The sequence below is a fragment of the Chaetura pelagica genome, unplaced genomic scaffold (genome assembly GCF_000747805.2).
Source record: "Chaetura pelagica isolate M959 unplaced genomic scaffold, ChaPel_1.0 scaffold85, whole genome shotgun sequence".
NCBI lineage: Eukaryota > Metazoa > Chordata > Aves > Apodiformes > Apodidae > Chaetura > Chaetura pelagica.
The window spans coordinates 3595646-3622769 of NW_009953505.1; the positions used below are offsets into that span (position 1 = coordinate 3595646).

General features: G+C 38.1%; 1 protein-coding gene across 1 annotated transcript in view; it reads left to right on the top strand.

The window, feature by feature from the left end:
* Positions 1-27124, top strand: part of DDX10 (DEAD (Asp-Glu-Ala-Asp) box polypeptide 10) — a 184051-nt gene that overhangs the window by 128872 nt on the left and 28055 nt on the right. Inside the window, exon 17 of the mRNA XM_009999431.1 lies at positions 5007-5063. Within this exon, the coding sequence (XP_009997733.1) occupies positions 5007-5063 (57 nt within the window). The remainder of the gene's footprint in view (positions 1-5006; positions 5064-27124) is intronic.

The following is a 27124-nucleotide window of genomic DNA, read 5'->3' on the forward strand; positions in this document are numbered from 1 at the left end:
TGCTACTATTCTTGGGGTTTGGGTTTTTTTTGCCTTACCTTAAGATAGAAGATTTCTTTTTAATAAATGTGTTGGACTCTTGAGGATAAATAAAAAGGATATGAGCTTTTGTTTTGAAACCCAACAGTAAAAGAAAAAGGAAATGAGTGTGAAAATAAGCCAGTGGCAAACTTCTTAACTTCAAAGTTAAGAAAAGCAAGTAGCTTTTCCATATATTAGAAGCTGCTTTATCCATGGCTTTTGCTCCTTGTTAGGCAGAGCTGGTTCTGTTGTTGGTTCTAGTGAGGAAAAGGAGGTTTTAGTAACCACAAGACTCCTTCATTTAGTTGAAAGCCAAGTGGTTTAGCTGTATTACATGGTGATGACTGAAAATTTTCAGCTCTTTGATTACTGAGGTTATTAACCATCCTTGTTAACTAGATGTGTATGTAGTTAGCAAGAAAAAAGATTTACAGGAAATTTTAAAAAGCTGATCAAGAAGGTCTCTCAAGGTAATACCATTAATGAAGACCTAAATGAAAGGAATATAATGCTAACCAGTATGGTTTTGTTAAAAGTAGATGTGTAGTGAACTGTATGTGTTTATGTATTTTTATCAGAGCAGTCTGGTTTGTAAATACATTATGGAATACACTGAAATTTCTGCAAGGCTTTTCACTTAGGTGTTTTGATTAATAAATAAACATTGCACAAACTAAGTAGACCAAAACCTCAGTAACTGAAATATCCCAATCCAGGGGCTTATGAGTAAGTAGATGTTTCTAGAGGGCTCATGGGATTTGTTCCATGGAATTGAATTATTTCCAGACTTTTTTAGTGACATGGAAGAAAGCTTTCTTGCTAAGTTGGGCTCAAGCAAAGCAAGCTGTGTTTTAAGGTAGACAGAAATGCAAATTCCTAGGAAGAAGAAATTTAGAGTAGAATTTTAGGACTGAGAGCACTTCCCATGGAGATACAGAAGTTGAAAAAGATTTGGGTGATGTGGTGGTTGATCAGGTCAGTGTGAGCTATTGCAGTGTTATTTTTCTGACAGGATCAAAAGGGCTGGTAGAATTACTGAATATGTGAACAGAAGTGGCAGGTGGGCTTGGGCAGATAGTGAGTCTGCAGTATGAGGAAAGGCTGAGAGAGCTGGGTTTGTGCAGCCTTGAGAAGAGAAGGCTTTAGGGGAGACCTTATTGCTATGCTCCAGTATTTAGAGTGGCTATCAAGAAGAGGGAGACTCCTTTTTTATGTGGAGTCACATGGAAAGAGGAGGGCTAATAGGTGCAAGTTACTTCTTGGGACATCCTGATTGAACTCCAGAATAAATTTTTTCTCTATGAGAGCAGATGGACATTGGAATAATCTCTCCAGGGAAGTGGTGGGTTCCCCAGCATTGGACACTTTTTAAGAGAGCTTAACAAGGTGCTGGACCATCTAATCTAAGCCATGTTCCTACTTAGAAAGGTTGGACCAGATGATCCGTGGTGTCCTTCAAAACTGGCATATTCTATGATATGATTCTGTATTTAGGAAAATAGACCTAACTGCTGAAATCTGGAGTTTACATTCTTCACCTTAAAAATGGCAATTTAAGAGGAAGCATGACCAGAATGTATCTACATGAAGACCTAAACTTTGATAACAAGGGTTTCTTCAAAGTGGTTGACAGACCAGTTAGACAGTTTAGACAAGATCTAAAAATCAAAGGTAAGTAGGCTCAGATTAGTAGCAGCATTAACTAGTAGCAGCAGCTAGTTCTGTAAGATTGTGGTGTGTTGTTCTTCAGGGGAATGTTTTAAAATCTAGATAGAATGTTTTTCTAAGCCAGGATATGACCTCTGCAGTCCTGCAGCTTGTGTTGTGCTAGTCAGGCACATTGACCCCATCACCTCTCCTATTTCATATGTTGGTGAACTTGTGGTTCTTGATCTATCCAATACTCCTTAAATGATGTCTAGATAATCTGTTTAGCCTCTGTTCAAAACCTGCATACACCACATTGTTGACGTAAGATGATAAACAAATGTTCTGGCTACTGCCATTGAGGTGACGTTGCTTGGTTTTAGTCTGAAGTGATTGGAAGTGGTTTTTTTAGACCTTAAGCTAACAATTTATTGCATTGATTTTATGTTAGAATTCTTTTTCATTCTCAGTGTTGATAGCCTAGAAAGGGCATGACTAGATCTTTCAACTGTGAAGAAGGTGCTGTATGAGTGCAAAGAAGAGCTATTCAATATAAATGCAAAATACAATATGGATGCTTGACTTCACCATTGTAGATAAAAGAGTATTTAATCAGAGTGTGATGTTTTAGAGCTTTATCTGACAGACTCATGATGCTGTGTTATGAAGTTATGCTATAACGGAGTGTCAGCCAGTAATATATAATTAACATACCTTGAAATGTAGTCTTTAGTTTTCCTGCCCTATTAAATGAGATTTTTCATTTCTAAATTGTGTGCTATTTTTACAAGCGACAATTTGTATCTTGATAGAACAGAGATAAAATCTGGAACTCTTACTGTGTTATACTTTGTGTTAAAAAAAATCCAGAATTGTTATTTTTGTGTTTAACAATTCTGGATTTTTTTTTAAATTTTTTTTTTCCTGTGTATGAAAACCAATGTTGGAAAGCTTAGTAGTTAGAGATAGTTACAGGCTTATTCGTAGATGAACAGAACCTATTCACATGAAATAAATCAGTATCCAACTGATTGACTGGTTTAACTTTGCCTTATTTGATTACTTTTTAAAGCTGTTTTACCGTACTTTGTCCATGTGTGTTCTGCATGGGCCCATATTTCCTCCTAGCAGCAGCAGTGTGGGGATGAATGACATCATAGTTAAAACACTCATCTGAGTCTTTGGAGGTACATCTTTCTGGCTGTGCTGTAGCATTTCTTTGTAACCTAAGGCAAGGTAGTTAATTTCTGGGTTTTATGCAGTCGTATAAAAGAGTGTCTTTATTATGGGAGATATTACTTTGGCACAATAGAATATACAGGTGTCCTCAAGGTAATAGAAAATAAGGTCCTGACTGGGGATACGTATATAAGCATTTGCTCAGCGTGCTGTATGTAATTACATATGTGCTTGAAGCTGCATATAAATATAAGCAGTGCCTTAATAGTATTGTTTTCATAGAAGCATAGAATTGTTTTGTTTGGAAAAGCCTTTTAAGATTATTCAAGTCCAACCATTAATCAAGCACTGCCAAGTCCCACCACTAATCCACGTCTCTAAGCACCACATCTACATGTCTTTTAAATAACCTTCCGGGATGGTGACTCCACCACTTCCCTGGGCAGCCAGTTCCAGTGCCTGACAACCCTTTCAGTAAATAAATTTTTCCTAGTTTCCAATCTAAACCTCCCCTAGTGCAACTTGAGGCCATTTCCTCTTTTTCTATCACCTGTTACTTGGGAGAAGAGTGCAACAGCCTCCTTTCAAGTAGTCCTAGGGGCTGATAAGGTCTCTTTTCCCTGAGGAAGTTTTCCAGAATTTAAGCCAAAGTTACAGTCTGATTGCTATTCCTGCATTAGCAATCAAAATAGCCCAGTAAGAGGAGGATTGCAGAATAAGATAGTTGGTGCTGAGAACCAGATAGCATGCTGTGTGCTGGGGGGGGTTACACTGTGTTAGCTCCTACCTGGTGCTTTGAAGTGAATCACTCCAAAGGAGGTAGTTTCTCAGCATTCATGAGATCCTACACACCACCACTACCTCCAGTGCAGGAGGGCATTGACCAACTAGAGTGAGTTCAGCTGACATCACTGAGACGGTGGGTCTGGGAAAAGAGGCTGTTTGAGGCTGTGTTCTCCTTTTCCCAGGGCTGTACTCAAACACACTGCTTTTTCAAACAACTTTGTATGGTACCTACCAATATGCTTTAGTAGCAGCACTGTGATGATACAGCACCAGGACTCCTATAGTTGTAGCTTTCTCGTTACTCCCACAAGTGAGCTGAAATGTGACTGGTCTTCAGCCTTCTGTGTGCTTGAGATGTTGCTCCTGTACTGATGTTAGAGCAGTGTCCCCTTTTATGTGAACTTGATTCTAAATGTGCTGATGCTAGGAATGGCCTATATTGCTCAAAGAAACTGGTAGAGTTGTATTAAGATACATTTTTATGCTAGCAGAAAGAAATACCAACACCAATGTCATCAGCATCACTAAGACAAAAGAAAAAGAGTGGTGTGCTTTTCTAAGGCACGTGGGCCCTCACCTGAATTTCTGTCCTTAGGATTTTCAATTACACGGACCTCACAAAGTCTAAATTAGAGATAATCCTTCAGTTGCTTTAAAAATAACCAAATCCCAATAAGAATGACAACAAAAAAAGCAGCAATGAATGTCAATTTAATTAAATATCTTGGCCACTTTTGTATGCTCAGAAATCTGGCAGGCAGCTTTGAATAAATTTAATCATTGTGTTTTGCTCATTTTCCTGCAGCAGAATCCTTTTGTCGAGGGAACTCAACATTATGGTTTCTGAATTGATGCAATTACTAAGCAAAAGTTATTGTATAATGTTTGTTAATAATGGAGATACGAAAGCTAGGGAAAGCACGTTTTAGCTTTTCATTTTTATCAATTCTGAAGTTAAGGAAAATTGTAACTTAAGTTTGTTAAATATATTGTATTTCAAAATAAACCACTGAGAATTAAGAGAAGTTGTATCTACTGGTGCCATTTTAACTATCTTGTTTTAGAGACAGATACTAACTTTGTCAAAAGTACTTGGCTTCATCATTCCTTTAAGTGTAAGAAGTCTTGGTGAAGATAAAATGTGAGTTGGAATCATTCTTGTAGTTTTATTTCCTTTAAGAGCAAGAAGAATTAATAATATCTCAGTAAGATCTTTTTATTTATAATTTTTGATCAATTACCACCAGTATAGCATGTGTGCATTAAAATATCTAGGTGGCTCAACTTAAATCTTAAAATATTAAAAAAAAACAAAAACAAAAAAACCCCACCACCCGTGTTTGCTTTAAAACGTTGCATCTTTTTTGCTTTAGGAGAAAAGACTGAAAGAAAAAGCAGCAAGGAGAGAGGCCAGAAATAAGAACGCTGAGGTAAGGATTTTTGTTGTTTTGATCAAGCTACTGGCGGTGGGTTTGAAACTTTTAAAATTATATTGTTCCTTTCTTTAATAAGCAATGTTGTGATTAGTGACTCAAAGGATTTTCTGTTTGCTTGCCTCTTCTTTCTCCCTTGCTCAGATGTGGTTATAATGACTTGTTATGGAAGGATACTGAGACAGCATGAATGTGTCTATGTATAAATACACATGTCTGTGTAAATACATACAATGTATGGAAGCCTTTTGAAATTCCAGCCTCTTTATTCTGTATATCATGTGAGTTGCAGTTTCAGCTGCAGTGCTGATGCCATAATATTTTCTCTGAATACTTGGTCATGTTTATAACTTGCAGATAGTAAGATATGTATTTTTTTGTCAAATCTCTTTTAAACCTGTTTCTGGGGAACCTCTCCTTTAAAAAGAAAATACTTACTCCTTCCCCTTGTTAGACCCAGAAATAAAACCTTTGCTATGCAGTTCTTTTTATGTACATTACTAATTCCCTGGAGGCTGTTCTGATTTTTCATATTACTTGGTTTGTGATAAACGGGTATTTCATGCAGCTGCAATGATTTTCCAGAATATGGACAGAGTAACGTGTGTCATTTCTCCTGCTACATCTCCTTAAGCTACACATGAATAGTTACGGTTGGTTCCTGGCAGTTAGCAAATATGTCACTCCCTTGAGAAAATCAATAATGTTCTTTGTCCAGTTTTTGTGAGCTGGCTGTGTGCTGGGAGACTTAAGCATAGGAAGATGCTTTGTCGTGTGGTTCTGAAGTGGCAAGTAATTACAGTTTAAGATGAAGAGCCTAGTTACACCAAGTATTAAGTATGATTCTGTCTTTGAAGATGGCAAGCTATGAGAGCTGTTGGTATTGAGACTCCATAGTCAAGCAGTAGAAATTTTCTGCATGTAATTGAATGTCTTGAGATGTATCTTTTTTAATGTATTGAGCAAGCATCTTAGGAAAATTATGGAATGAATTATTAACAAACATCTTAATACAGGGAGAAAATATTGATCAAATCAGACTATATCACATTTGTAAATGCTGCTTGTTAATTTTGCCTTTTTTAAGGAATAAAAAAAAATCCTCCAGCTGTCTTACTCGGCAGCTGGAGAAATAAATCCATTCTTCTCAAAAGGATGTGCTTGCTGATGCACTTCTCCTATTCTATTCTTTGCCAAGCAAGTTAATCTCTCCCTCCTGTTGGAAAATGAAGTTGATCTCTGCTGAGAAATTATGTGTCCGTGTGGGTAGTGTGTGTCCTTGGGTACAGTATGGATTTAATGTGCAGCCTCAATCCCAGAACTGTATAAGATAAAGCCACAGTTTGATGCACTTCTGCCTCTTTTCTGGACAGCACTTGCACTTGGGAAGCTGATTTACTAGTCCTTGTCTAGTGTGAGATTGGCTTATGCTTTCTGTGAGAGTACCAACTGTGCAAACCTGCTATTACTTTGACCCAATTATATTCCTGAAATGCTTAGCTCACTTGATGCCAGAAGGTACAAGCCTCAGGAGCTGACATGTCCTCGATGAAAACTGTTGGGCTTTTTCTCTTGTTTAGAGACTATTTTTGCTAGAACTGTGTGCAGCCGAGTCCTGTTGTTTTCAGTGGGGCTCATTTCAGGGAACACACTTCCACTGGGAAAGGCTGCCATCTTGGAGCCAGGCTGTTCAGGCCTGGAAGTGGGAAGCAGTAGATGGTTGCTGCAGGTGGCAGTTTCTGTCTGCTGAGTGTCTGAGGAATTCAGAACAGTCCTTCCTTCGCAGAATCTTAGAGATGAAGCCACAGTAGCTGGAGCTTTCTGTAGTCCACATGAGATATGACTCGAGCAGCTCCTATGAGACATCCAAAGGAAAAAAAAGAGAAGGAAACAGTAAAAAATAGTAACTTGTTTGGAAAATAGATGTTGACTAAATCAGGAGTTTAAAAACATTTGCATTTTCACTAGTGCTTTCAGAATATGGCCTGTTAACCACTTACTCTGCCATACACAACTCCTTTGGTAGTTAATAGCATTTTCTTAAAAGAGAAAGCAAGAAGGAAAACAAAAAAAAAGAAAGCAGAAAAGGTATTTTTAGCGATATTAATGCAATTTAGCAGCTGGAGGAAAGGCCTATATCAACAATTATGAGCAGCCAGTCAATTCAAAGCAGCTGTGGTCATAATTTATTGTTCCACATCTACCTGCTTTATGCTTTATGTTTGTTTTATTAACTGCATCTCTCATTATGAACTCCTTGGGATACAGGGTATTACGTGTCATCTTTCACTAGTACACAGCCCACCAGGTCAGAGATGACCAAAACCACAATTTACTTTCCCATTCCAAACATTTAATAATAATTAATCAATTGCACCTCTGCTTTAGTATAATTCTTGTTGCCCTCTTGTTGGTTATGCTCTGCTGCTGACTGCACAGGGCCTGACGTTGTTATTTATGTCTGCTGTTTGTTTTTGGTTGGTTGTTTTTTTTTCCAAAACAAAAAGGGAATTTATTTGGAACTAAAACTTTATGGTTTAGAGTTTTTTTATTTTATTGTAAACCATACACGTGTGGGATTTAATCTTGTTAGTAACAGTTAATACTGTTTCTCTGTCCTGTACATATTCACCTCTTTCCCATGCCAGGAATCTTGATTTCTTGACATTTTTCATTTACTCTACCTATAGTTTTTTAACTCATGGCCTGTTCTTTTTAATAAGCACTGTCCTTCAGTTTTATACCACTATGTTGTTCTGGGGGGAGGAGGAAGAGTATCTCCAATTTTGCTGGTATTGGTGTTTGTTGTTTTTTCCCCTTTTATTTCAAATTTTTAATGCTTTGCATGAGTGCAGGTTTTTTGTCTGTATGCCAGCAAAAGGAAAGCTGACAGGACAGATGGGGCTTCTTATTTTTCTTCTGGTGCCACAGGAGCAATTGTCTGGATGATTTTACTCAGCCTTCACCATGCTGGGGCAGGGCAGGCTCCCTGCAAGTGGAACTGAACAACCAAATTCTGGCATGCCCTGCTGAATGTGCTTGAGCAGGGGATTAGATGAGTGGGTAGCTGCAGTGTTATTGACTCCACCTTGGATAAATCCCCATGCAATAAATAAACTAGGTAAAAAGTGAGGGCTCTTAATGGATGTTTTAAAGAAAGTATTTCTTGGAATTTATGACCCTTAATTAAATTTAAGTGCAAAGGCTGTGAAAGCAGATAAGAGAAGGGGTTTGTTTACATTCCTACTGAAGAAAAACTGGGAACCTAATTTTCTGGTTTTTTTTTAATAATCAGATATTTAATTGTCTTGCAGTTTATGATAATTTGTTGAGATACTTACAGTGTTTTAAGATAAAAAAGCAAATATTTTTTTCTCATTTGGGACTGATAAAATTACAGTCCTCAAGCAATTTTTGATAGTGTTTGCTTTTGAGATGGTCTAGAGAAAATTAGGCAACCATGTTGTCTTTTGACCAAGAAGTAAAGGTTTGTGCAGAAGCAGCAGCACCATTTACAGCTGCTCTGAGGCAGTAGCTGGGTGTTACTTGATGAAGCCAGCCCCTGGTCTCAAACAGGATGTCCCTGTGCCGTGCAGTGCTCTGCTCTTGGCTTTGCTCTTTTGGTTCTAGTAATCTATCACATACTGATTTCTTAGTATACCTAAAGAACTTTTATTTTGGGTTTCAACCAGCATTTAAAGGTCCTTGCTCTGCAAGCAGTAAAGCTTAACAGGACTGTATATCTCCTTTAGTGAGTTTAGTGTTTTCCTATCCTGATGCCTTAATTGATGTGTTCAGAATTACGAAGTGAGGAAGGTTTTGGTTTCTTTTAAAGAAACTTTTGTAGGAAAAGCAGATGAACAGGTTTGTGGGTCAAGGTGGGGGAGCAGAACAGGAGTCAGGAGAAGGTGCTGTTTCCTGCCCCAGCACTGACGTGCTTTGGGATTCTCAGCTTCCAACATCATGCAAGAAATGGCAACTAGCCCCTAAAAGAAGGCATCAGCATGTGCTAGAAATAGTTTGGACAGCATCTATAAGCAGTGCTGGGAGAGAAACTTGCTCAGTCATGACAGTTTGGTGCATCAATTCAGCCACTGTCAATCCTCTGCAGATACACCATGCTGGTGTCCAAAACAAAACAGAAAAACCTGGAAAAAGGCTGGCTAGCAGACCAGAGGCAGTTTATCTGTGGTCCATAAGGAAAAGCTAGCCTGCTGGAAACCTAAAAAAATCCAGCTTGAACAATGACTTCATAGAGGGTTTTTCTGTTTTAGAAAAGAATGAAAAGGACAAATAATTGGACTAAAGTTGAGGCTGGGGATTGTTATCAGGCCAGAAAACTGACCTCTTCTGAGGGAGATACAAGCACTCGGTTATCAGGGGTCCTTTTTCATAGGAATTACTTCTTGCTGAATAATTGTAAAGCATTAAAAGATCAACAGCAACAGCAGGATAGTAAGTATTATTTAAGTTTTTTCATGTCCTCTCTTTCTCCTCTGATCTCTCCCCAATATATTTTGCTATTCCCAGAGGGATTAGTACTTCTGTATGAGATTATACATATTCTTAAAAAAAAAATACTTAATATATAAAGTAAGATTTTCACAGAGTCTAAATTAAATTAGGAATCTTTCTACTCTGTTATGAAGGGATGTGAGCACATCTACAAAATACACTTGGGTGAGCAGGAGCCATGTACTCAAAGATATGACAGATTCAGGCATTAATATCTGCCTGTCGCACATCACTGCAAGGTATAATCCTCAGCATAGCATTCTGTTTTCTGCACTTTTTTCCATGCTCTGTTGAGATTTTAACTTAAAAAAACACACTTTGTTTTAATCTCCAGTACCCTCTATTGAATTTGAGATATGCTTGCTCAATGTAGCTCAGTAAGTCTGCACCATGTGGCAAAATTCAAACAAGAGTCAGGTCTCCCGGGCAGCTATTGCTAATAATCCACTTAGGGAAATATAATATTTGAAAAATGATAGATTCTGCATCCACTTTGTATTGTTCCTGTGGCTGCTGGAACTGACTTTTATTACCTGACAGCTCTGCTTCTGCCTTGAATTTGCTTTTTCTTGAGATCTAGCCCATGACCTGGTGTGTAGGCTGGCTAGATTCAATGTGGGTATGAACAGTAACTTCAGTGTGGAAAGGAGTATACAGGAGTGAAGGAGTGATTCGGTCCATGCCTTCTCTGAATGTGGATTCCAAATACATTTGAGTTTTATCACTAAGTGTTCTTGAGAAAGTTCCATGGGCTGCCCTGCATACTGATGGTTAATGGTGAAGGTTCTTTGGTGTTCTGGGTCACCTTTCATGACCTCTCTCATGAATGGTTTTGAGTAGCCCTTGCTTTAGCTCCCTGTGATTTCTGGAGCTGGAGCAGTGTTTCAGGGCTAGATCCTTCTGGTGGTCTGGAGGATTTAGAGATTGTGGAGTTTATTTTGTTCACAGAAGCCCTCAAGAGAGACTACATTGTCCTGATACAGCCTCAGAGCAGGCTACATCTTGTCACTGCGGTTTGAGAGTTGCAAAGGACTTAAGTTTTTCTTTGTCAATAGATATTCTTGATCCTGCAAACCAAAAAATACAGCAAAAAATGAAGCAGTGATACTTCTGTTCAGCTACAGAATATTCCAGTATATCTCCAGCATGGGGAGCTTACAACTGAAATTGCCATGTGAATTATGTTCCTTTAATTAGATCAAACTTCTTTCTTAAAACAATTTAATTAACCTTAGTTTAGATGTAGCTCTGCTCTTGTTAGCCCTTGTGTTCTGTGCACATACCCAAGAACTGTAAGTTCCTTTATTTATTTATTTGTTTCAAGTTTCTGTTTTTATTGTTTTGAATTCCTTTGAGAAGCTGTGTGAATAAAAAATAATTTGGAGTATCAACATTTTAGCCTACTAATTTAGTATTTTCAAAGAAGTTTCTTAAGGGAGAATTGTGATTTCAAGTTGCTAAATATAAAATAAACAAATAGCTGATTCTGAACTAATTGTGTTGTGAAATATTTTTAAAATAAAAATTTAAGTTACTATTTGAAAATTAGTATTATGTGTCTGTATGGAAATGTTACCTGTATTTTATTCTTTGAAAATAACATTTTTATTATTCCAGTTAATATAACAATTTCGTAAGTGTTAAGTAGAGCTGTGCTAAGTCCTGCCTTTTCTGCAATTAAGAATGTATATGATTAAACTAGTATCTCTGTGTCATAACTCTGAACAAGTAACAAGGGAGGATTTTGATGGATTGATTTGCCAATTATCCACGCTTCTGTGAACCTTTTCACTGCAGCCACCAGCACACTGAGGATTTGAAATATATTTGTCAGATTGACCATTTAAACTAATTGGCCATAGCCATAGCAATTGAATTTTGTGAGTATAATATTCACAACTGTTATTTTTAATCATATGTGCTATGTGATGACAGTCTGCTGCTCTGCATGCAGGAGGATGGTGATTTACTAGTTACTGAGGTGGTTTCTACATAGTCCTGGCAGAAGCACAGATCAGGGAGGCTGTGGACCTCACACATGCCCTCTTGTCCCCCGAAGGTCTGCTGGGATGAGGTGAATGCTCAGTGGATCAACACAAATGCATCTTCGTTACAGTGTCTGGCATACCCCATGCTTTGGTTTGTCTTTACTTTTGAATTTATAGTAAAGAGAGGAAACTCTTATTTAAACTTTTGCTGCTATTTTTTTGGTTGTACTTCTAGGGGAGCTTTTGATAAAAGATGTAATATGGATTTGTAAGAGCTGAGAAACAAGATTTCTGGTGTGCTAGGGAGCATAAAGGTGATTGTCTTACTTGGTTGCAAATGATTTTCTCAAATCTGGGAAATACTGAAGACATTTATCCAGTAGCTAGATTAAATTCCAGGAAGATTGCACTGTTTAATCAATTATTCTTTAGGGAACTTTTTGTTTCTCAAATACCCATATAAGTTTGACAACATTGAAACAGAAGCTTTGGAGCCATCTTAGACTTATGTTGCTGACCTGCAGAGCTTTCAACATGTTAAAGACTAAACTTTCTTTATTTCAGAACCAACAGTATTTAAGCATCAGGGTAGAAAAACTTGTTTGGTTGTTTTGTGTTTTTTTTTTTTTAATTAAGGGCTTAGACTATCAACATTGCAGGATTGCAAACAGAAGTATACGCCAAACATTTTTCTCTGTATTTTGAATTATGTGGATTTTGTTATCTTTTATTTGGATCGTGTAGTTACGAATAATTCTTGGTAGTTGTAGAATTAAGGAGTGCTGTGGCACTGTTCCTCCCAGGCTCTTGAGTGGGGATCACCAAATAACTGAGTGGCTACTTGAGGTGCTGCTTGAGCTGTCTGTCCTTTGAACAAGGGAGGTATATATTATTCCATTTCATTTTCCCTCTTTCCTGTGTCCATCGATATTAGGAGCAGGATTCCACCATCAGGTTCCTCCCTGCCTATGGCACTGTGGTGGAGCACAGGGTAGATGGTACAAGAGCTCTATTAGTCTTGGCCAGATGCCTTTCTGAATCTTTCTGATTAAACCCCAGTAGCTAAGCTTACTTACATTTTTCTGTTTAAATATACACTTCATCAATCCAGGCAACATATTTCAGTTCAATACACGTATCTAGAAAAACATTAGGTATGCAAGAAACCAGACAAGAACTCTTTGTGCATTGCAAAGTGCAAACCACATATATTCAAGGGCAAAGACCTTTCTACTTGAGCTTCAGATTTTCATTTCAGCATTGATGGAATGTTTTCGTGCTAACTGTACAGCACCATGTTCTGTAAACTTAAACAGGGAAGGAAAAGAGCACAGGGACTTTGTGATCACTCTCCATCAATATTTAAGGATTTAGTTTTTGAATATGCTGTCTTCTAAAGTGTACAATTTAAACATAACTAGCCACTTTGCTATAGTTTGGAATTTATATGTAATTTGACAGCAACTTTTCTTCATGACTCCTACAATTTCTTGTTAAATTTCTTCACTGATTTGATGCCCTCCTCAACAGTCCCAGTCTGAGCAGAGCACAAATGGTCAACTTGTCTCTACCTGAGTCTGGCCAAGGAATTGGAGGCAGTGGACAGTGCTGGAGCAGCACATCCAGCAGTATGAAAAGAAGGGGGTGAGAGGGAAGAAAAAACAGCAATCAACCCATCTGTTCTAAAGGGTTATAAACCAGCCTCAAGGTATTTTCATCTTGGTAAACAGACCCACTGTATGAAGTTAATTAAAATGATATGTATTTTGTTGATCTGCTCAGTATTACTCGTTAATAGGGTCTAGTAACCAATATGTGAAACTTCTCTCCCTCTAAAGCTCAAATTGTAAAGTTGTTTGGTCAGGTTCATTCGCTGTGTTCCATATATGTTTTGACCACCAAATTGAGTTGTTTATTAGTGTGTTGGTTTTGTTCTCGTTGCCTCACAACAGTCCTTTGATACTTTAACCAACACAATGCAGTAGAATTGCCTGCAGCTGAACTTTTGGAGATCTTAGCCCTCTTTTCTGCCTCTACACTGAATCCTGAAGATGAGGGAAACCCCAGGTAATCCAGAGGTAATGATAAAAGGCTTGCAGCAGCTTTCCTACAAAGCATTTATTTAGGAAGTTGGAAATTCTTTCTGGGTGGGTAGGTCTTTTTCTTTTCTGTTGTGAATACACATGCCTCAGTTCTAGCTGTATAGATACTATGCAGATGTTTGCATTTCACAAGTAAGCTGTATCAAACTGTTCAAACTTGTTTATTTTGCATCTTGATTTGTTCTGGTAGTACTCTGAGCCACTTCCCAGCTTTCCTTATCTGTTTGAAATGTTCTTAGATTATAGACCCCAGCTGCAGGGACTCTGCTGCATATCTCAAGTTTGAGCTTCTTAAGAAGGAGTAAATTGGCTGATGATCAGGGGTAGCAATTCAGATGTGCTTTGATGATCTTGACATCCTCATGCACTAAGGGATCGTAGTTAGTTTTAAATTAAGCAGCTCTCTTTTCTGGGCATCTCCCCTGTTTATATTCTCGGAATGTGTTGCCTGCAGTATTGCATGTAGTCTACTATAGTTACTCTCAGCAGTCGTAATTGTTACTAATGATGAAAATTGATTTGTGCAATCTACATTCTGACTGATACTGCTGTAGTTGCCAACATTTTAAAATTCTTCTGATGGCTGTTTTCAGAATAGTTCAGGGTCACAAAGTCACCAGGATTCCAGCTGCTTTATGCTGAATGTTACGTGAACATTGAAAGAAAAGGAAAGAGCTCTTAATGACTCTCTTATTATATTTTTTTCGAGATACTTTCTAAAGACTTAGTGTTTTATCAGTCCTCCTTTGCCAGACATACTAGATCAGGAGCAGTATGGTATATGTTTTACCACAGTGTGCAGTTTGTAATAGCTTTTCTGTTCTTTACACTATTAGCTGCATTGATAAACCAAACAGTTTATTACTAGGAAATGCAAAACTAGTAACTAATGTGTATGGTATTTTTACAGACTTCATGGGGAGTGTGGTAAGCCCAGTACTTCCCCCAGATGGAGCCACTTGTATTTGGAGGAGTCCAGTAGGACTTATGCCTTCGTGCTTTGATTCCAGCTCTCTATCAAGGTTTCTTTTCCTTAAGGCAATGCACAATTTTTATTTTCTGTTTTGCCTCCATTTGATGTGTCCTTTTCCTCTTGGGTTTGTTTTGGTGGTGTTTTGGGTTTGTGTTTTTTTTTGGTCTTCCCCTCCCCCCTTGTCTTCTATGAAATTTTTTGAGGAGTTCTAAGTTTTTTATCTCTTGTGGTTTCATCATCCCCTTTTCTATTTCTTCTAAAGGAGCTAAATTCAAATTTCTGCTACTTCTATTTGGTTGCTTTCTGACTTGTGGAAGCTAAGAGCAGAAGCAATGGGGAACAGCAGAAAGAAAGGTAATAGCATCATCTGCAAAAAAAAGCCTTGGAGAGGCACTTAGAATTTTTAGGGAGAAGTTTGTTGTGTGTTTGGTTTGTTTTGTTCTTTCTGCACTGTCTCAGGTTCCTGACATTCCTTCAAATAAATACATACTGGTTATATTTTGCTGGGCCAGGCAGTTTCAGTTTTCCAGTCCCACCATTGATACATTGTAGGCAGACCTGGAAGAGCTTCTGTGTCCATTACTCCTTCCACATTTTTATCTTCAAAGCTAATTACTTGTAAGCTAAGAATATCTGGAATGAAAGTTGTCAGTGCTTGTCCTTTGTTGTGATGCAGATCAGGAGAGATGACTTTGTGTCTCCCCATCTTTGTGTCTCTTCCAACTGAGCCAGATCCTCAGTAATGAGTTTGCTCAGTGTGTAGCAGTGAACAGAGGAAATTGTACATTTTCTAGCTCTTCAGTGTTTTCATTTGCCCATGGGGTGTGTGCTATCTGTAAGATAAATTGATTAAAAATCCATAAACAAGAAGTACAGATAAACTGTGAGCTGAACTGTTGCTGACATCTTTTTTTTCTAGCATCTACATCATTTTTTGGGTTATTTTTCCCCCCAACTTTTGTGTCTTTTGACTGTATTTCCCAGGATATTCAGGTTTCATTTGTTTTCTGATGAGAAGGTGGGTACAGGAAACCTGAGTTCTCTTTGAACTAGAAATCATTATGTGGAGATTGCTTTTAAACTGTACTAGAACTAGCATGGACTCATAATGCCTCGTTTGTTTGTTGTGTTGAAGGGGTTTTTTTAAAGTTTTCTCTGGGAGGTGTAAATCCAGGGAACCTCAGTGTAGTTGAGTTGTTTTGGTCCCCCTCAGCTGAGAAAGGATGTAGTAGGAAGAGGTCCAGAAAATACTGAGGAAAAACTGAAAGAAGACTGATGTTTAATTAGAGAAAGAAGACAAGTGAAGGGAGATACCAAGATATTTCCTAAGTGACTGAAGTAAGACAGTACAGCTCTTTATTCTTCACAGGGAAAAGTCCCCTAGGTACAAGTCCTTCTAAAATCAAGCTTATGCTGCAATATATGGCATGGTGTGGACTTGACCCAAAGAAAGGACTGAGCTCAGTTAACTCTCCTCCCCTTTCCTCCCCCGAGCCCCTAGACTGTGCAGGTACCATTAGACCTGGCAGAATGTGGACATGAAGCTGGACCTGGAGAAAAGAGCACCAGGGTTTTGTTCTCAAAGCTTTTGCATAAATGTAAGAGCTGCTAATTAAAGGCCAGGAGGGACCGGTTTGCCAAACATCTGAGATTGGGCTTCTCGGTTCCTTAATTTCCTTAGTATCATTTCTATCCTTGTTATCATTGGGAAATGCCCTTTGCTGTATTGTAGCAGCTAAGAACTGCAGCTTGTTTTTGAGTTAATGTGCAGTTTGGGTGACTGTGCACACACTGAGCTCTGCACACAGGTCTTGCAAAAGTGTGTTAAGGCATTACTATCCATCCTTTTTCATGGTGCCTGAAATTCCCCAAGGTCTGGCAATCAGTTTGCTTTGTGCTAACTCCTTAGATGCTCAGATGTTAATGGTGGTGTGTTTCACAGAAAATCACAGCCAACCCTGCTGTTTGCACAGCTGGGAAGAGGACCTTGTAGTTATGGCATTTTGTGCTTGGATTTCCATTGTTCAGATACTTCCAATCACTGCCAGTATGATGGTAGATTTCAAATATCTGGCCATAAACTGACCCTTTAGATTAATGAGAGGCCACCAAAGTGCCCTTCTTTTTGTGACATGTGAGAAAGAAATGGTCCTATATATTAAAAAATGTTTTACTTTACTTCCTCATGTACTTACTGTACATTAACATTGATCTTCATCTTGCCTTGTAGAACTCATTTATAAGTATAGTTGCCTTGTAAGCAGCTGTGCAAAGCAGTTACTGCTGATAGAAAGGTAGGTTAAGCATTTGTCATTAAGGAGAAAAATCTTGAGGAAGAGCTGAAAGAGCATTTCTAATCCTATTTGCTACTTGTTTTTGATATGTGGAGTTTTATGGATAGCAACAGAGCAGTTCTATGAAATACTCCATTAATGTAAGATCTTTAGGTTACTGTTTGTGTGGTACAGTATTTCAGTATAATATGCCAAAAAGCAGTATTTCAAATGGAAGTTCATAAGGATGAATTACTTTAAAAAACCAGTCAGCTGCATGTAATACAATTAGATTTGGTTTAGGCAAGTATATCATTCTGCTCTGTTCATTCTTTTTGGACAATCTGCCAAAGCTTTGAAATTTTCAGCAAGAGAAATTGTGGGTGGACAAGGGAAAGTGATTGATTAATTACAGTCACAGTCAACTTAAGTTTACATGATTAACGTAACTGGCTAGTTGAGCTGAAAGCTCATAAAAATCATTAGGCTTCATTTTAAGTGGCAGTCTCAAACAGTCAATTTTCTTTGATAATTCATGTGCTGTTAAAAATGTCAAAAGTTATTAGCAGTTTTTATTTCCCATCACCTAGTATTCTAGCAGGTCATGTGCCTGCAAAAGTAGTGCTCAGCGTAGTTATCAGTGTTCAAGGTACCAATTGATGTGGGAGATGCATAGAATTGGTGAGATTCATCCTTCTCAGGCATTTGTGCAGCAAAATTCTATTAATAATACAAATGGTAAGCCACTTCTTTGGTTGATATGTTATTCTGATTTAATATTAAAAATAATTAATGTGCTATTGCCATACTTAGTTTAGAACTCTCCAGTCCACTGTTACTATTTTTGTGATGCTTGGTTTGATGTGCCACCATTTCTGTGATGCTGTTACCTTTAGAAAGTTAAATTGGACTGAAGTCTAGTTTGCCTTGCTGAGAAATGTAAATGGAATAGTTATCTCTGAGCTAGGTTGGCCAGTGAGGTATCAGGCAGGGATCATTGTCTGAGTACACAGTAAGAGAGAGTACTGGGAAGTGAATTCTTCTCAAAGCAGAGCCTGTAGGTGAATGAATCTTTCTTTGTCAGACTTCGGTCAGAAGATACTTTATACTCATAGAGCTTGGTTCTTTGTTTCCTGTGGAACAGCAAAGAAAACTGAGTAGGTGGATTGAATGATTTCTTGAATAACATGTATCTACCAGATCTGTAGATGCTGGTTAGTCTTAGTTGTACAGTATTTTGAGAGCTATTGCCTGCTTCTGTACAGCACTAGGTTATTGTCCTCAGGGCTTTGAAGAGCTATCTTTGTGCTACAGCTGCAAGGAAGATAGTGTGTATAAAAGCAAAGGTATTCTAAGAATTAGTGTTTGCTCAATGCTTTCACAGAAGAGGTACTGGTATAAGACTTAATCCTACCTATGTGATTGATTTACCTTTACTCTTGGTTATTATTTTCTGATTAAAAATGATATCCTTTTGCATGTCAATACATACGTTTTGTGTTCTTTTGAAATTAATTCTGTCCCCTTTGAGGTATCAACATTTTATTAAATCACTTACTTTTGGAGTTTCAGTTAGCCTGTCAATCATTAATCAATTCATCATACTTATTTTGAACAAATATGTAATACTAGTTTCCCAGCTCATGTCTGCTCTTCCTCCTTGTTATGGTACCCTATGAGCATGTTAATGAACCATTTGCAGGATCTGAAAATGATTCCCAACATGCTATCTTAAAAAGGTTATTTTGTTTAGTTTTGCTTTAAGGAACAGTCCTGTTTACACAAGAGTGTTTGTTATTACATGTTTTCAGTAACATTAAATGCCTTTATTGTTGCTTCTGACAATATAACTCAACAGTCCCCAAGCAGAAGCTTTATGTAATGGTTCTAGCCATATATTGGATTCACAAAGATTATTAGGAGCTTGCTAGTCACAATTATGCAGATCATTCACTTCATCCCTTTCTGAACAGCACAGCTTTGCACAGTGGCAAAATTACTGTGTTATCATTGTTATATGCAGAAGTAAAAAGCAGCACAGAGAAGAATGCTGTGGTATTAGGGAGGTGAAGTTAGTATTGGAAATCGGCTTCACTGAATTAGGAGAAGGAAGAAAGAGCCTTGTTTAACATTTTGGCACTCATGCATCCTCCCTTGACTTCTATCATGACCTCGTTAAAAACAAAGTATTTTGGGTGTGATGTGAAGAGCTCTATACAAGCACTTTGCTGCCATGAGAACAAGCCTCATAAAAGTTAGCCAAATTTAAAGTTGCATGTATAAGTGAAACAATATGTTAAAGGCACATTGCAAGGCACCATTTCCTTTCTTCTTCTTTCTCTCTCTGTATAAGCCCTTACCAGTGTTGTAGACTTTGGAGAGACTCTTAAGTATTAAGCCTATTTCAGTAGAACTGTCTGCAGAGGAATTAGGAAAGCATAATAGCAAGAGTGTGAGAAAGTCTAACTGAAACTCAGAAGCTTCATGTGGTAGAGGAGCTAAGACTTTACAGTTTGAGACCAGTTCTCTTGACTATGAGTAGGTCAAGTTGAGATGCACGTTAGACTTGATGTAGTATGCTTTTTCATTACTTTAGTGGAGCACCTATATTAATTTCTGCCCTTCGAGAGTGATACACAAGTGTAGAGGAAAGACAACTTTCTTTCTGAACAAGAGCAGGAGCTGGGGGAGGTTGATTTTCCCCAGCAGATGGATCAGGAAGAAAAGGAATGCCTGACCTCCTTCACTTCTAATTTTTACATGTCCTAATGCAGATTTCTGAGATAGGAAAGTCACTACAGGAAAGGAATTGTCTGTAAAAGGACATACATTGTAAGGCTTGATCTGGAGCAGTGAAACTGTGATCTCAAGAACTTTTGGACTGATGGTAACTCAACAACATACAACAGTAGGTTGTGCCATTTGATGTACACTGTTTCTTCTTTCTGTGTTTGAAATTTTCTTTTTGCTCTATAAGAAACAGACTGTTCTTTCATTTCTGTTCCTTCCTTCTTGGTACCTGCATTGAGGCACTGTGTTTATTGAATCCTCTTTTCATTTTCTCTCATTTGTTGGTTATTCAGTTTGTCAGAAAGTGGCTGAAAGCGGCACTTTTCACCTCTTCTGACTTCTCAGTTTTAAAACAAAAATTTTTTTGAAATGTTTCTTTCATGTCTTAATAGTGAAGGAAAGGGACTACTCACCTTCACCAGGATGTGATCTGAATTTATACTGCATCTCGGAGTTGTGATTCTGGAAGTTAAGTGGTTACGGCATTTTCTTAAAGAGTGTCAGCTCAGTGTTATGTTCTGTTCAGCAAAGGAATGATTAGAAAAGAAATGCAGAACAAACCAGAAGACACATCTGCAACACTGTCTACATTTCAGGGCAGCCCCTCTCTGAATATAGAGTGAGTGGGACAGATGTGGAAGGTGGTGTGTAAATGTATTGAATTATTTCCATGACAGATTCTGTATTTATCTTAGAATGCAGCTAAACCCTCAGGAGCACATGCACTACTGTGGCCTGTTGGAGGAACTGACAAGTGGAGTAAACTGAGAGTGAAACAGGGAATGTTAAAAATGGAAAGAAAAAAACCCAAAAATTGTAAATACATACAGGTGTTTTAACAAATATGATAGTAATGTCTTAGGTCATATTGTGACTGAATAATGAGAAATCTATGGTTTGAGTTTTGTTTAAAAATAGAACAATATTAGGGAAGTGTCAGTACTTCATAGCTGCCCAAATACAGCCTCTGCTTCAGGAAACTTTCATCTGCTACTCACTGAAAAGTGTAATGTGGAAGCACCCTTCCTGATGTCCTCTCTTGCATAATTTGCTTCTAAGCTTTTGGTGTGGTTGCTGTCACAGGGCCATTAGTGTGATTTAGGATGACATTGGGACATGCATGGTGAGCATAATGAAGAAAGTTAGCGTCTTGCTTTTCTGTCTCTGGGGCTGTATCAAGATTACTGTGTCCAGTTCTAGGTTGTCCAGTTCAGGGTGGATGTGGAGAAAGAAGTTAGGCTCCAGGAAACTCTGCCAAGATGGTCTGGAGTCTAGAGCAAATGATCTATAAGGAAAGGGTAAAGGAGATAGACAGTTCGGTAAAGAGGGTTTTAAGGGACACGCGTATTTGAAGGGTGGTTACAGAGATGGTGGAACCCAGCTTTGTATGTCAGTTGAAAATTATGTAGATTTGCCAGAAATTGTGTCTCAGAAGTTTCAGAGTAGACACTGGGAAAATAACCTGTTTACAGGGAGGGTAGTGCTGGTGTGAAATAGATTACCCAAAGAGGCTGAAGCTCCCTATTTGGAGGTTTTTCAGAGTTAGATGGACAAAACCTCAGTTGACTTGATCTTGTGTTGGTGATAGTACTACTTTGTGTGGGAAATTGGCCTAGGGATCTCCAAATATCTCTTTCCTCCTACCTTTCCATCTTTTCTTTAGACAGCATAGTCACTTCTTGTACTTTCCTCCAATCATTCTACTTCTAGAGTTAGACCTTGGAGTTTTCAAAGTCAGTAGGAGGTGAGCAGATAGCAAGCAGTAACTAAATGTGACACTGAAAAAATTACTGTGCCACCTGCTTGTTCCCCCAGAACTCATGTCTTAGCACTACACTGCTGTGTATGATATTTTCTTTCTTTAAATAGTTGTGTTTTTTCCAGTGAAATTACACTAAACTTACATAAAGGCCCCAGTTGACAGATGTAAAGCAAAGAAACAGCTAAAATTAAAAGAGATAAAAATAGAGGTTTGGAAACTATCTGAATGCTCTTATCAGCAACAACTTTGTGTTGCCTTGCCAGTTAGGTCTGCTCTGTGAATTAGGTCAGACTGTAGCTCAGAGTTCATCGAAAAGAAAAAGGTGTCATGCTGAAAAAGATCCGTTTAACATTTGACTGAAGTCTTGACATATCTTCAAAATTGGGTTATATGGCCAGGATGTTTGGATTTGGCCCGTGGGAGAAGGAAGGTCCACTGTTTGAGCCTCAAGAGGAAGACATTATTTACAGACATTTCAATTAATTTACTTAGCTTATCAGATTTGAAGAAATGGACTCAGAAGCTTATTAGAAATGTGCAATTGTATAATACACTGAAGTTGGTGAAAGGACTTTTGATGTGACAGTGACTTGTTTTTTCTGATAGGCATTTGAAAGACAATTCCCTGTATAATTCATTAGGCATTGCATGTCTAAAACAGTTGTTGGTTGAAATGTTTTTCATATTTTTACAGATTAATATTTTTACAGATCACTAATTGCGTTTGACTGTCAGGCACAGAGTGAATTAAACTAAAAGGCTTCTTGGTAGGAACATAAAAGAATATTAAAAAGATTAATACAGCCTGCATATGTAAAAGTATTTTGTTTTGTTTTGTTTTCTATGTCGCTGAGAACATTCACAGCAGCATCAAAATATTTCAAACTTCTGGAGTTTATACAAACTGCCTAGGAGTTATGTAATAAAATACCAGTGCATCTGTTAAAAGGTGGATGAAAGAGGATTAGTATGTATAAATCATTATGCAATCCAAGGCTCTGATCTGTCTCAATAAGCAGGTATTGACTTCATGCAAGGATCAGTTCATGACCATCTGAGACCTGTATTTTTCTAGAGGTGTTCCTTATGTTAGAATCTATGAATGTAAGAATGGATTTCTGTGTTTAAGGATGTGGTCTCTGCTTCCTATTTTTAACATTTGATGTTAGTGAGAGAAATTGGAGAAAATAATTCAGATCTGGTTTCTGACAGTCAGAACAAAAATAGTGGCAAACTCAGTAGGTCATTGTTCACTTATGAGTGATGCCGAGACAAGTCTTTTCCAGACTTTGAATGGTATGTCAGTTTGGAGCAGATCTATAGGCCTCTTTGGAGAAGTGGAGGAAAGTGCCTTTTGCAAAGGGTCAGGGACACCTCTTGACTGGGGTAGAAAAGAAGCAGTGTTGCTCTGAATTGAGTTGTCTGTGGGCCTATTTCAGCACTTGTGATTAACATGAAGAAACTAGGACAGTGATTTGCTCAGCCGTTGTTGCTCTTCTCTGTTGTTAGCTTCTGCATAGTTATTTCCAGAGAAAGGCAAATGACAGTGTAACCTTTCTAGCCAGCTTGGGTTGCTGTATAATGGGTTCTAGCTCCTTCTCTAATCTGCTACAGTGACTCCTTGCAGATCATGCTGCTGTTTGCTTTCCCATTTCAAGCCTGAAATAGAAATGTTAGGGATAGAATAATGGAATTCTTTAGGTTGGAAAGGACCTTTAAGATCATTGAGTCCAAGCAACCCAAAACTACCAGGTGTGCCCACCACTAAACCATGTTCCTAAGCACCACATCTACACGTTTTAAATATCTTCAGGGATGGTGACTCAGTCATTTCCTGGGCAGCCTGTTTTGATACTTGATAACCCTTCTGGTGAAGAATTTTTTCCTAATATCTATTGTAAACCTCCTCTGGTACAATTTGAAGCTCTGTCGTCTTGTCACTTATTACTAGGGAGAAGAGGCCAACCCCCACCTCACTACAACCTCTTTTGAGTTAGCTGTGGTGAGTGATAGTCTCTCCTCAGCCTCCTTTTCTCCAGACTAAATAACTCCAGTTTCCTCAGATACTTCTCGTAAGACTTATGCTCTAGAACCTTCAAAAAGTTTGTTGCCTTCTGTGGACTTGCACCTCTATGTCCTTCTTGTATTGGGGGGTCCAAAACTGAGCAATGGAATTGAGGTGCAATTTCACCAGAGCTGAGTACAGGGGGACAATCACTTCCCTAGTCCTGCTAGCCACACTATTCCTGATACAAGCCAGGATGCTATTGGCCTTGTTAAACTCCTGGGCACACTGCTGGCTCAAAATCACCTGGCTCAAATAGGTAATAATAGCAAGTCATTAGAAATTACTAATTCTCGTAGACATTATATTTCCACAGTATGTGAGCAATGCTGCTGTAATCTTTTGGTTTCACCTATTCTGTGTGTCTTCTGGCTGCAGCCTGACCAGCAGGCTCTGGGGAGGAAGATCATGCTGTTTCCTGAACAAGGAAGTGGCAGTGAGATTTTTCCTGGTTGCTGAAGTCTGGACATATGCCAAAGAAGGAGGGTATTTTGTAGTTACGTGTGCTGTTGAACAAAGGTAATTTAGACATGGTAAAATTTTTCTGTTGGAAATAGAATTGTGCTGCAGTTTTATAGTATTTTAAAGTTTATCAGGTAGATCTCCAAAAAACCTGCAGATATTTCCAACGTGGAAGGTCTTTTGTATTATATTGAGAATACACATGAGAATAATTTCAAGCATGAGGCAAGAAATTTAAATTCTCAAGTTTGGCTTTGGTTTATGTGTTTGATCTTTTTTGAGTAGGACTTGGTACTTCGTCCTTCTAGAATACTGATCTCTGAAGTGATCATTGATAGTAACATCTTTGAAGTTGTCTTTATGCAGTACATCCTTAGGAAGGCACCTTTGTCTCAAGCACTTTTAAGATACTTGAATCACGAGCTCTGTACTAGAGCGAAATTGTGTTATAAACAATTAAAAAAACCCCCAAAACTACTTGCCCTGATTTGTGTTTTATTATCAAACAAAATCATACAGCATCTTTTCAGTACTTTTTACTTTTTTCTGGCTCTTAATTGTTGGCAGCTTGAAACGTTAAATAGATCTGTAGCTGTTTGAGTTATTAATCTGAAACCCTCACCATTCAGTGGCAATATTTTCAGTCAATTTTTATATGTCACTTCTTTTTGACAGCTGTATAATGTGGAACTTGTCAGCACAGAATCTCTTTGCCCAACAACCATTGCAGCAGCAACTTTTCTGATGTTATAATACATGCATTTTAAGTATGGTATTTGTAAGCAAAGATACTGCGTTGCCTATTGGGAAAGTGTGATCCAGCCTGGTGATAAACTACTGCCCTTATTGCAATACCAACAACCGTCTGACTTACAGAAGGCACAGGAAAAGCACTCTGTAATTCTACTTGTATTTTACAAACTCACCTTACAACAGCTTCCCAGTGTAAGGAGCTGCTAAACGAACTGAGTCTGTCTTTAGTCTGATTGATGGTATTTCTAGAACACTCATTGCTGGTGAACATAAGCCTCTTTTAAAGCAGTAGCATGCAAGTCTTCCTGGACTGAATTTTTAAATTGTCATTTATCTCTGAATTATGAAACACTATTTCTAAGTGCACTACCTAGATAGGTTAAGAAATTGTTATAGAATATTTTAGCCTATTGAAATTTTGCATACCTTGTGGCTGTGGTACTGAATGCTTTGTGATCTTTTAATCTAAACACTGTCATCAGGATTTACTTCTGTTAAACATGTACAAGCAAAGAGCAGAGAAGTGAGCCAGTTTTCCCAAATGTCAGGCTTATTGCTTTCTTACTTGACAGTCCTTCCTTTCTGTTATCTGAAAGGACTTTTATAAAGAGAGAAAATGTGAAAATGGAATTAAAAAAAGTTATAATGCATACATGATGTCATGATACCAGCATTTATTCCAGCTGTTCAGTAACTGCAGGCTAGGCCAAGTTGCCACTACTCTCTGGGTCAGTTGCTGATAGCATCATCTTCCTTTTGAGAGGCATTTCCAAAGATTTCTTCCAGGCCATGTTGTTACAGATCAGAATTTCAGCAGCTTTGTCAATGACTTGGCAACAAAACGTACTGATTTCAAATGCGTGTAGGTTATAATTCAAAAAGGAGGTATGGATTATAGTGACTTCTTTAAAACAACGAATGCTTTTGCAAATGTACTAAATCCTGTCCAGGTATAATATTGTATAGCCTCTTAACTTTTCATTAATTGAATGCCGACATTTTAATGTCATTATTCCCTGAATTAGGTGAGTAAAGTTTGCACATCATACTGTCAATCTAGAAAAACAGAAAAAAACCATGATACTCAGCCTCCATAAAGGAGTCCCATTTGGAGAGTTAAATTGCAAAGGTGTAGAAAATTCTCCTGCAAGGCTTGAAGCAAATAGGGGGCCATGGAGGGGCAGCTTCCATAGTACCTATGAAGGAGGGGATAGAGGTTGGTGGGCTATAACTTCTTAACAATTTTGCCTAAAACGTTCATGACTCTTTATTTGGAAGGTGGGTCTTTGAAGTTCTTCAGAGAAGACATACCATTTGAAACGTACTTTCTCATTGTTTGTGAAGCATCCTCATGAGATTTCTTTTCTAGGAATGCTTTTAAAAAGGCAGATTACATATTAATATTTTTCATAATGATCAGGTAATATTCAATAGTTTGGGGAAAAACTGGATTATGATTTTTTCTTTTTAGTCATTATATATTTATTTTCTAAGTTTATTCACCTATTGGTCACCTTCTGCCTTGTAGCTTTGGAAGTTATTTAAAATGAAAAATACTGTTCCCATCTACCATTGGAGCTAAGGTGTCCTGACTTTACGGAAGCTCTTTAAATGTGTTTTTTTAAAATAAAACCTCAGTATAATTTTCCATTTTTTGTATATCTGATGATAGACTTTAATTTTACAGAAATCAGTAGGAAGTATTAGTTTGGACAGTTGCAGGCTGAGTTTTTTTCAAAAACACCAGACTCCTGGTGTTATACATCCATCCTTCTTGTAGAAAAAAATATCTGTAGTTAGCCTAATATTATTAATACAGCTGCCACTTAACAAAAATGTTGATTTTTAAGGTAAAATGTTCTTAAGTAATTAAAATAAATCATACCAATTACATCTGTTTCCATGGGCAAGGGATTAGAGAGGCTGTCAAAGCTGTATCAGTGTCCACGTTGGGCACCAATAAATTGTTGTCACAGTTTGACTCAGGTTTGACAACAACGCTCTGGATCCTGTTCCTCTCCCACCCAGGTAGGGAATGAGAGAGAGAATGAGGAGAGAGACTTTCTGCATTGAAAACTAAACTAGACAGCTTTAATTAAAAACGAATGAAAAAAGAAATTACGTACAATTATATACAAATGTGTTCAGGAATGAGCAAACCCCTATTGCCTCCTCCCACCCCGGCATCTCCTGAGCTGCCAACAGCCCCAAAAAGTCCCGGAGCTGCCGGAGAGAGCGCAGAGTGATGACGGTCAGGAGAGCTCCAGCTTGGGGGCTGATGGTGATGGATGAACGGAGTCCTCCCTGGACACCCACCATGGACGGAAGAGAAGGGAAGAAGAAGCAGGAAGGAAGTTGTCTCTGTGATCTCTGAC